Source organism: Solea senegalensis, linkage group LG2 (genome assembly GCF_019176455.1).
Source record: "Solea senegalensis isolate Sse05_10M linkage group LG2, IFAPA_SoseM_1, whole genome shotgun sequence".
NCBI lineage: Eukaryota > Metazoa > Chordata > Actinopteri > Pleuronectiformes > Soleidae > Solea > Solea senegalensis.
This window is the reverse complement of record NC_058022.1, coordinates 20703402-20715561: the sequence shown is the minus strand read 5'-3', so window position 1 is coordinate 20715561 and position 12160 is coordinate 20703402. Positions and strand designations below refer to the sequence as shown.

Sequence of the window (12160 nt, the reverse complement as noted above, 5' to 3'; positions counted from 1 at the left end):
CGTAGCACTTAATTATGGGGACTTTAATCTGCACTAATTGAACTAGGGTTTTTTTTTTTGCAACTTGAGCGCAGCAAGCTGTTAACAACCTTATATAATGTATATGACAATCACAGTGAGTGAGTGTAATGTCCAAAGATACTGTATAAACAAAATGACAACCACTGCCAAATTCACACAATGCCCATTAAGCTCCACATGTCTCTCCTGTTCTGCTCCTGCTGCACACAGGAAGTGATTTGTTTTATGTCAAGACAGACATTGAAGTGTTTTTATTGATTTACTTATTATTATTTACTTCATTCTACATTCTGATTTTTGGTTGATTGGTTGCTTTTATTCTGAAGTGTCATGCACCACAAGGTGTCCAGCCCACCTGGACTTAAAAGACATGTAGACAGAAATACAACAAGTCAGAGCGAAATGAAAATGAAAATTATGAAAACCTGCACTGTTGAAATGCCACAGACACAAGCTGAGACAAATCTAAGGCTTCATAATAATTTGATCATTTTAGTACAGGTAAAAATCACAGTGTCCAGTGGAAATATACTAACATTGAGGTTAATTAAGATGAGCCCTCTTTTCCATTTAAATACAAATTAGTCTTAGACTTTTTAATATATCGCAGCCCAGGTGAAGTACGGCGCCAACCCACTAACCTCTGGGCTAATTGCTTAAATTTAATTATCACCTTGCAGTGGAACAGTTGGACTGCATTCGACTACATACAGCAGGTGTATGCCTTAATTATAAAGTGGCCACTAAGTTTATTTGGTTGAATATCTCTTTGGTCGTCTAAACTATAGCTTGACTCAAAACATTTGTTGCTGATATTATAGAAAATGAATCTTTCCACTTTCTTAGACTTGCTCACAAACATGAGGAGCAAACAGAAGTGGGAACGGAAGGTTCTGAGATGCCTGGGGCCATCCAAACAGTAGCACCCTTGGTTACAGACCCATGGTGACAAGACCTCCAAGGCACAACCGCATCCCTTGACGCTGCCTGTTTAGAACATGGCCGTCCTCAAGAGTCAGCCTTCCTGACAACAGACACTCACACACAAACAGCCTCTGTCATCCTCACACAGAGGCAACATGAGAGAGAGATAGAGAGAGAGAGAAACAGAACAGAGAGGTGAGAAAATGACTGGGCCTGAGCTCTGTTGTTTATCCCTGCTGCTCGCTTTGATGAAAATCTTATGGGCATTCAAGATTCTTGCAAGTGGAAAAGCAAAAGTGGACAATTAATAACAGAGATTTATAAATACTTTATACACGGAAATAACCTGTAGATCCGTAATAATCAGAATCAGTAAATCATACACATATAATATCATTTATGTTAATCAGTAATAGTCATGTACAGGCAACTCCAAGGTGATGGGAGGGGCCCCCAAATCAAATTCAGCCTAGGACCCAATAAAGGCTTTCGCTGCACCTGCTAATAATTGTCATCGTTATAAGCTATGAATAAGATTGAAAGTCCCTCGAACTCATGCACATACACATCTGCACATATCACGTTTTAATAATTCCATAACATTAGTGAATAATTTAGAATTTGAATGTTCATAAATCAATACTTGATGATACATGATAAAAGATTTAAAAATATGTTTCAGCTCCAGTGTTTTTGGCATTTTCCCCAGAATATAAATAGTTACAGGTCATTTTGAGTCAAAATAATCATATAACTGATATTTCATTACATAAACAAAGCACAAGACGGAATATTTTTACACCTGTTATGTGTATATAAAATATATATTTTTATATTATTTTACCGTGAGATGGGTCATCTCACAGTGTGTGTCCAAATGAAATAAAGGTTCGAGGAGGATAACACCCAACCTGACAACATACAAATAGCCTAATAATGGCTATGATGTCTCATCAGTGGAAAAACTTTCTTTGCTTCACATTTTAATATATATTATATTATATTATTATATATTTTAATATAGTCGATAGAAATGTAACCCTGTTGCTAACTAAAGCAGCTCAGCAGTTTGTTTACATGCTGTATGTTTCCATGTGGAACGTGGGCTACACAGCGTCCAATGCGGTGAGTAAAGAGCTCCACCCTGTGGCCAAAGTTGGTAGTGAAGACCCCGTCCATTACTATAGATTCTATCAGGACAGAACACAACAACCAGATGTATGGATATTGTGATGCTATCTATCTATCTATCTATCTATCTATCTATCTATCTATCTATCTATCTATCTATCTATCTATCTATCTATCTATCTATTTGTTTCACGTTTAATGCATGTTTGCCTTTATGAGTAATTCAAATGTTTGTCTATAGAAATGATTATTATGGACAGTTTATGAATGATGTATTTTGTTTTGTACCAGCAAAACATCCAGACAGGCTGGATCCTATAGACTTCTGTGTTGATCGGGGATGTGATTGAAGGTTTCTGTGGCCTTCTCAAGTTTGGGAATGGCTACGATAATCTTTGTTAAAGGTCCAAATCCACATAGATCACATGATTCCTGCATCCCCTAATCACGTTAGGGTCACGTGTCTCTCTTTATAGGCTGCTTAATGAACCATTTATTTGATATTCAAGGGTTTTGGATCATAATGGATTGTATGTATTTATGTTTCTTATATGCGATCCAGTGAGTTTTGGACCAATAGCATTCTGTGTGTATGTGTTAAAGCTGCTCTTGTCTCCTCAGCGCTCACCCTGTTGTTTTGAATTGATTGCATTAGATAACAGCAGACAGTCTATGTCGTGGTCATGAAAACTGCAGGATATGCAAAGCCTCGCAGAGAAAGCAGCCCATTCATGTCAGGCAGCTGAGGGAAGTGTCCTTACAACTGGTTGGACTGGCTTGTCTCTGGTGTGATGTCATCCAATGGCTGGGTGCCTGGCGGCTGCGATGCGCATGCATGCAGTGCGCTGCCTCCACGCATTACAGCGAAGCGCACTTGACAGCTTGCCAGGTTAGAGGGAAAACGCACGCGCGCGCACACACACACGCCGTTCATGGAAGGAAACCAGACCTGCTGAATTTCTACCATCCATCTACGTATCATCCATCCTCCAGCAGAGGCAGATGCTTTTCATGTAGCCTCTCCATCTCTCTGCATCATTTTCTCTCTGGATTAGCGATGTTTCTGCTCTAACGCACAGATGATGACAGCGTGAGCAGCGGTGCTGAAGCTGTTGAGACGCACAAACACCGCAACCGCTTTGTTGGATCAGATCTCTCGTGACTGGACATGAATTCGGCGGAACAGACGGTTACATGGCTGATCACGCTCGGGGTGTTGGAGTCGCCAAAGAAGACCATCTCGGATCCTGAAGCGTTTCTGCAGAGCTCGCTCAAGGATGGCGTGGTGCTGTGCAGGCTGCTGGAGCGGCTCAGTCCGGGCTCCACGGAGAAAGTAAGAGCAAATACACCCACTCACCCCTCCACTGCTCTGCATTATTAAACCAGCCAACCCGCCCCGTCGTCGTGCTGCTGCTGCTGCTGCTGCTGCTCCCTCAGATCCGCGCAAACGACGCTGTTTGTTGTCTGGCTTCTCTCTCTGCCCACTGGTCCATGAGGCGATTTCTTTTGTAGGTCACGACAGCCCGGGGTATTGTCTGCGAAAACAACGCCAGGATGTGGTTGCAGTGTGTCAGCTTGTTTACCACAAAAAAAATGATTGATCACATGTATCAATCCGCTGGTGTTTTATGGCCTTATAGTAATGAAGGCCCCGTTTAATATGTTTCAATGTACATTTATCTGTATATCTTCACATCTGCCATACGTTTCTCTTTAATCCAACGTGATGTATGTCAGTGTATTATTAGCAGTGTAAACAGTGTTATTATGACCGGTGAGGGATGGCTGGCTATCTACACACGCACGCACGCACGCACACACACATAGAAAGAGAGAGAGAGAGAGAGCGAGAAAGAGAGAGAGAGAGAGAAAGAGAGAGAGAGAGAGAGTAGGTCGCCATTGACTGACAAAGAAGGCTCACTGACAGAGACGAACCCTCTCACTCCATTTAAAGAAACAGCACAGTGTTTGTGTCCTCCAACGTATAGGCAACAGCCAGGCTTAAAGGGAAAGTCTGTGTTTTTTTGAAGTGGGGATGTAGACTCATTGGCCATTTTTGGACATTTACACAGGTAAATAAAGTGGCACTGGTGTGATTTTCATGCTGCTGCTTCCTTGACACAGATGTAGCCCATCTGTGTCAAGGAAGAAGTAACAGTAGTAGTACTAGTTGGAGTAGTGCTTTTTATTTTGTCACACTGATACAAATAACAGAGAAAATGTAAATCAATACACTCAACAGGGACTGAATAAATGCAGACAGAGGCAAAGTGCTTATGGTGCCGTGTATTTATACTCCATCCATCCATCTTCTACCACTTTATCCTCCACATGAGGGTCAGGGGGGAGCTGCGCCAGTCTCAGCTGACATAAGGCGATAGGCGGGGTACACCCTGGACAGCTTGCCAGTCCATCACAGGGCCACATAGAGACAAACAGCCACCCACTCTCACAATCACAACTATGGTCAATTTAGAGTGACCAATTTACCTAATCCCCATATTGCATGTTTTTGGACTGTGGGAGGAAGCCAGAAAACCCAGAGAAAACCCACACACACGAGAAGAACATGCAAACTCCACGCAGAAAGGCCCTTGTTCCGACTGGGTTTCTTGCTGCAAAGGCAAGAGTCTATTTATACTCACAGCTCAGAATTTCTGAGGTCAGGATGTGTTCCTGAATTCGGATGTTGATACGGTTTTGCTAACCTGGCAGTTTTCTTTTCTCGATTTCTCTCTGGAACTCTGGTGATGTCAGGGCAAAAAAAAGAAAATCATACATATGGACGCCTATCCATGTATGTACACATATACTCACTTATATGCATGTACACACACTTTAAATGAACTTATCATCCCCAAAATAGCATCTATTATATATAAAACTTTTACAGATCAAAATGGCTATAATAGTTCCAAAAAAAAATAAATATATACAATTATAATGAAATAATGACGTAAAAATCATAATGGAAAATGAAAAGTCTTGCGTGTAACAATTAGTGACATCTAATGGTGAGACTGTTGAGTCCAACAAATAGAGGACTCCGCTGCTCATCCCTCTCTTTCTTAAGCTCATCATAGAACTATGGTGGCCTTCACAGACCAGAAAGGATCTCTTTCATAACACTCTTTTCTCTCCCACTGACATTTCATCTTTCTGCTGTTGGTTCATTTATCATATTTATTTGCTTCAAAATGCAAAATGCAAGTTGGTTTGGGCCGCAATAGAAACATGTCTGCTTAAGATGGCGGCCTCTGTAAAGCCAGCCCCTTAGCTTAAGTACATATAAGCAGCTTATTCTTCAAAAACCAAACACTTTTATTTTTGATAAGTGGTTATTCATCTTTACTTGGTAGCATATTAACTTGCTTGCCAATGAACCTCCTTAATTTTGCTCACTTTACCTTAATACCTGCTGCAATGATGCTAACAATGTCATTTTTCTTCTTTTTCAATATCACTATACTGTAGCTTAAATTGACAATATAAAATTGTGTGTTGATTCATTAAAATATCGCGATATTTCCTGACGTGATGCCGTATCAATTCTGTGATATTTTTTATATAAACAAACCAGTGCACAGTCATAGGCTGCTGTAGCTGTAACAACAGTGGGGGATCCTTCCTTATTTGTCTACGTCATTTCCCTCGACCAGCACTGAAGCTCCTCCACTTCCCTGCGCTGCGGGATTCGAGTTCACAGCCTCCCTCAATGTCAGGCCATGCTCCGCTGTATGTAGAACGAGAAATTACGTCTTTAGCACCAACACACACGCAGATAACAGCAGTCAGAGGACAAAGACACGCACGGCGCCACCGGGAGGTGTTTTGTTCTAACCTGCACTTTCGCATTTCCAGATTTACCAAGAACCAAAGAACGACGGCGAGTGCTTGAGCAACATAAAGGAGTTTCTCAAAGGCTGCACATCGTTCCGCGTCGAGGTGAGTGTCCCCCTCTTTATTGTGCTCATATATAAAGAGGTTGCTTTTTTTTTGCATATTATACCATATTGATTCGCTGTTTTGGATGCGAGTTTCATGTTAAAGAGGAAAACTCAGTGTGGAGCAAACAATGGGTTTGTGGAGCGGAGCTCCAGAGAGAGTGGAGGAGTGGAGCGAAGCAGCCAAGAACAATCACATCTCGCTCGGATAACAGATCTTTATTTGTCCGCCCAGTGTTGTAAATACGTTTTGCAACATTATAGCAGCCTCGGGTGACACTAATTGACAGTAGGTGAAATGTTGTGACAGGAAAAATGCAAACCACGATTGTTAACAATGTAAACAATGATTCGCCTTCAACAGAGCTTCAACAAAGAATCGAATAATTATCGACTATTAAATATTTTCTTGTACAAATAAAAAAAAGATCTGGTTAGACAGATTAATCAGTTGGATCGATTCATTTGGCCAAATGTGACCATTTAAAAATAAAATGGATTGTGATTATTGTGATTATTGTTAAATTTACCAGCAGATTATTTCTCATATTTTTGTTCTGGCAAATCACTTGTTTTCATCCAAAAGTTCATTTGTTTTTTGACTACGTGTTTAATGTATTTATATTTAGATTAGTAGACACACAATGATTGAAGCTTGAAGATTATAAGTGTTCAATCAATTCTTATTTTTAAGTGTAAATATTTTTAAAAAGAAAGAAAGAAAAAGAATTGACTCAAAGCTGCACTGATTTCTTTGGCATTGACAAACTCAACTTCTAGTTCGGACATTTCTGCTTCTGTAATGTGAATATTCTCTGTTTTTTTTTTCTGTGACACTACACTGAATGCATTTGTTTGCGTACATCGCCATTTTAATGCCGACAGAAACCGCTGGACACAGTTATCTAAGTAGGTCTGGTCCTTGCATTATACTTACAGTATTATTATAGAAACTGGTAATGTCTTGTTCACAGGTGAAGTCTTCACCCATATTTAGAAATATGACTCTCTGGGTTAAGGAGAATACCTCCATAATCTAGCAAATTGCAGGCAGCATGTTGTGCAGTTGAAGGCTGGGAATAGAGGGGTCATTGAACGCGCCCTGTCGCCTGACAATGAAAGTCACTGTTCCTCATCTTCGCCTCGCTCCTCTGGCTTTCCAGCCACTGAACAAGAGGTGGAGATGGGACAAGATGCAGCACTGTCACGCTGAGTGTGTGAAACAGCTGAGATGCCTGTGATGGAGATCACATCCATTACGATCAAAATCATATTGTCATTATTTTTGACAGATTTTGTGTTAGTGATATGATTCACAATTGTTTGACTATTTTTGTTGTATTTTTGGGTCAGAATTTCACGTTAATGCTGTTTTCGTCACACATTTAAGCTTAATCATATAACTGTGTCCTTTGTTGTAATTGTGCAGCCCTAACATTGAGTAATAATCGATTTTATTATGTGACCTGTTATTTGCTGTCAAATGTGCCAAGAAGTCAGTGAATATAACATTAGTGAACATTTCTTCTTCTTCGTCTTCAGCGAATCATCTGCCTGAGAGATATTGTTGTAGTTCAACATAAAAAAAATAATAACTCTACACTCTCACGAGACCGGGTGAACATCACATAGTCCACCCCCTGAGAAGTGATTATTCTGGTCCCTAATAATGAACTGGACAGATAACTTTAACAGAGTAACAGCATCTTGTGAGAAGTGCCAATATGCAAATAAAAGAATCGGTACTCAAAATAGTAAAATGCGTACTGGACAGTACCTGCCCACTTCAAGTACTGGCTACATGTAACACATTTGTTATGTAAGCCTTAAAATGACCATGATATGTCATCAGAGATTAAGGAAACAGGTTTAACTGAAATAATTGCTTCACTGATAGCAATGGTGCAGCCATTTTATTCAGAGCTTAAGTATTCATTTGTGGGCTGAAAACTCTGTTTATGTTTTGGTTTGGTGTTTTGGGCTGTTGCTCCACCCACTACCACACACCCAGTTACACAGCAGCTCATAAGTTACCAACACATAGGTTTGCTAGAACAGTTTGTCAAACACAGTGAGCTGCAGCTATAGGTCAGGAATGCCATACTTTACAGAACCTAAAAGACCTCGCTAACGTGCCTCGTCCAGAGGAGAAGCAAAATGCGGGTCTGTAGAAGTATCTATCTATCTATCTATCTATCTATCTATCGAAATGCAGGCCTGACTCAGGGCTTTATCATTCCAAACCATGCCGTACTGTACCAAACTGAACTGTACCATGATGGAAACACTGCAACAACACAGCAACAACAAGTGTATGTTGTGTGTGAATGAACTCAGAATAATGCCGATTCAAGTCCAGCTCCTTCCATGTTTCATAAACTTTGACAACCAGTGCTTCATAGTAGTTTTAAATTGGATGGAAGTTACTGTTTTAAATGCTAGTGAATGCTGTTGTACATATTTTACATTTATCCCCTTTAAATAAACTATTGAATTGTGGTTTTAAGCTTCTTTGTTAGCAGACAAAAATCTGAGGAAAAACACTCAAAGCAACTGTGTGTGTATTTGAGAAAAGCTTAAACATTTCAATAGTGAACATTTGTTGAATAGCTATTGAAGTAGATAATATACAATATGTCCACATTTGGTAATGATGGAAAATGAGAGAAATGTTGCAGAAGCGGGAGCAAAAACCGTTTTGGAGCCGACAGAGTTGTCTAATGAAAGACTTCTTCTAGAGACGTTGGAATGAGTCTGTAGATGGAACTTCTCCAGAGCTCGGAGCATTGCTGGCTCTGACCCCAGGTGTAGCTGTGGCTGCAGATTAGCGCAGTGACCCGCTTTACATGTGAAAGAGACCCACATGCTATATTTGGCACTTGACACTCTTGACCTTCCTCATTTTGAGTTAAAATGGATGTTTGATTTTGCTGTATTTCTACTGTACTGAGCTCATCGAAATGCTCCTGCAGTTAAAAATCTTTGTCTCACACTTAGGCAGCTGCAGGCACTGACCCTTAACCTCTAATGCCTTTGACCACAGGAAGTGATCATTAGAATCCCCATGACCGCTCTGGTCCCTGTAGAACAATAACCTCACCCTTCGGCTTCTTCGACAGTAGTTACAGATCCATCTGTCTCGACTGAGTAGAAAGTTAAAAATCCATTGTCATCAAAAACAAAGACGAGACCAAATACCACAGCACAAATGTAAGGCCCCATTACATTCAGTTCAAGCATTTTTGAATTGAATTGAATTTAAGGTATTTACAACGTTTTGAGACATGTTTTATGGTGTTGGTCCCAGGCTTTTTTTTATATATTCAAATTTATTGAATGTCCATTAAATAGTGACAAATTCCCATGTGAAAACCTCAAATATGTTATGGCTGAACAAACTATCAAAACAAATCTAAGCTATTTAGATGTAGTTGGCTTGTTAGTTTATGTAGATTATATTTCAGTTGCTTTCTTTATCTTTGTCATCCATCCATTTTCTACCACTTTATCCTCCACAATAGGGTCTCTATGAGCCACGTAGAGACTAACAACCATCCACTCTCTCACTCACACACTTACGGTCAATGTAGAGTGTCCAATTTACCTAATTCCCGTATTGCACGAGAGAACTGTGGGGAGAACATGCAAACTCTATGCAGAAAGACGAGGTTCCAACCCCGGTCTACTTGCTGCAAAGGCAAGAGTGCTTTTGTATTTATTCCCCTGTAGTATTTTACAGTAAGTTTAAGCTATTTCAGATTTGGGCTGTCAGTCAGACAAAGCAAAGATGGCTTCATTCTAATCTCAAGTATACAATGAACTGATCAATTGAAAGAAATAATGGATGAATGAATCAATAATGACTATAAGGAACTAGCCTGCTTACATTTCCATAAATGAATCATGAACAGAGAGACTTCCCAAGCATATCATGCCCCAGTTGTGCCACAGTCAAAGTGAGCTTAAGTCAGTTCCATGCATGTCAAATGTTTCTTGCAGTCCGAGATTGACTCGTAGACGTCATCATAATTCAGCAGCGTTTGTACTGTAGCTGTCCTCACCACAACAAGACGTATGATTTGTTCAGACTAATACTTCAAATCAAATAAAAACATTCTCCAGCCGGGTTATAATCTCTCATTTCCTGCTCGCCTGGAGCACTTTTCCCCTTCACCCCTGTCTTAGAGAATTAAGACACATGATCAGCTGGGTTGAGGTCAGGTGACTTGCCCTGTGGAGAAGAATGTCGCGCTGTTGCTCGACTGCCTTGAATTAGTTAGGACTGTAATGATCAATCAATTATTAATCAGTCACTAAATTAATCTACAACTGTTGATAATTGATGAATCGAATATTTTCTGGTTTATTTGCTTTATATGACCCGGCGTCTGGAGTGTACAACAGAAACCCGGAGACTAGAGCCGCTGATGTGTTTTAAGTCTACTTGGAGGCGAAATCTGTGGCTAACAGCTGGTGCCGCTAAAACTAGCAACAACAAACAGGCATTACGTCACCAGCTCAACTTTTATTTTAACGAGTAACAAAGATGGTTAAGAAAAATGTATCGCAGTAAAAGTACACATTTTATTTAGGAAAATAACAGCGCCATTATTCTTTTTCTGGGCATGATTGAGCAGCTGATCTAGGCTTTTAGGCTCAGAGAGAAGCGGTCGGCTTTATTAAATAGTGTTCGCAAGGCAACATAAAAATAATATTTAATATACCGGTATGGCAATATTGTCTCAACTACATATCTCTTTCAAAAATATACCGGTATAACTCTTACTACCCATATATCCCCCAGCCCTACTATCTACATTTAGATTTTTCTCTGATTATCAGTTAGGTTGTTAACTCAAGTAAATTAATATTAATTTAAGTTGATGTATTTTTACATTTGCATTGAGCTAAGATGACGTGAACCATATGCATATAATCAAGCGTTTGCCATTGCTGTATTCTTGTAATATACATTGCAGTACGTTTTTTTTTTCTTGATTGATTTTCTGTTGTATTTCCAGAATGGAGTGTTTTAATGTTTGTGCGTTATTTTGGTGATTTACTTCACTGATTGTTGGTCTACCTCAGGAGACGTAGCCTAAATTCTTATTTTTCACCACAGAATTTGTTGTAAGTAAAGTTGATTTCCTGATTAATTGATTAGTATTGTTTCAGCCTTAGTTGACAAGCAATGTCAAATATAAGCAGTATTTTTACATTCAACAGCTTTGAATTCATTGTGATGGTTAAATTGCTTTTTGCAGGGAGGTTGGAAGCTGTCTCCACTCCGCCTACTGTCTGATTGTCGGATTTTACGAGAAGCACAAATTGTGTTACATACACACCTTCCAGCCAGGCATCGGCAGTATTACCAACTTGTCTACTTTGTTTGCTATACTTGGAGTATTCAGACCCCTGTAGTGACTTGTTCTTCAAAAAAACAACTAGCAACAAATCTAGCAACTTTTTGTGTTGTTATTGGAGAGTTTTGGAGACTCTGACGTGAAAGCATGAATCGTTTTACTTCTCAACGATCAGTGGGTGCCGCCTTGGGCCCCTCCCCCGACCCAAAGCACTCAAAGATGGATCAATCCTCTTCTTGCACAGCAGCCCAAATGAATCAGGCTAGCACTGGCTGATCCATAAATGTAAATGTTTTGGTCTAAAATAAATCACTGCACTAAAATAAATCACTGCATTTGACTCACACAGCCTCAACCATGTGTACCATGTGTAGCTCATCATGTCTTAGTCTAAACTGTACATTTAAAAATACAGTATGAGTGGGAATCAAGCCCTGAATTCAACAGAAAAAGTAAATTTTTAGTTAAAAAAATGTTTTTACTCAGCTGTGAGTTTTTATGACAGCTACGGTGTGCCTTTCTGCTTTAATTTCATATCCTTCTAACATGTTAATTGTCAAATACCTCTGTTTATATGATGAAGTGAAATGACCCTATTTAGTTTGTATGTATTCTTAATAAAATATACAATTTACATCTCCTGCAGGGTACTTGAGAGAAAGCTTGAAAATGGACCGTGAAAATAGTCCTTGAAATGTGCTTGAATTTGATAATGAAATAACAATAAAAACGAACAAACCCATTATTAAATGTATCTGTATCAGGGACAGTGCAAAA

The 12160-nt window shown here is 39.6% G+C and overlaps 1 protein-coding gene across 3 annotated transcripts in view; it reads left to right on the top strand.

Moving 5' to 3' along the window:
* The first annotated feature begins 2942 nt into the window (after positions 1-2942).
* arhgef7a (Rho guanine nucleotide exchange factor (GEF) 7a) overlaps positions 2943-12160 on the top strand; it is a 31363-nt gene continuing 22145 nt past the window's right edge. Inside the window, exons 1-2 of one of the 3 annotated variants that reach the window (XM_044048503.1) lie at positions 2943-3409; positions 5938-6021. In XM_044048503.1, coding sequence (XP_043904438.1) covers positions 3245-3409; positions 5938-6021 — 249 coding nt within the window. In that variant the 5' untranslated portion in view covers positions 2943-3244. Of the gene's footprint in view, positions 3410-5737; positions 5812-5937; positions 6022-12160 lie in introns of those variants that run through there. The other 2 variants (XM_044048497.1, XM_044048509.1) reach the window with 2 other exon arrangements.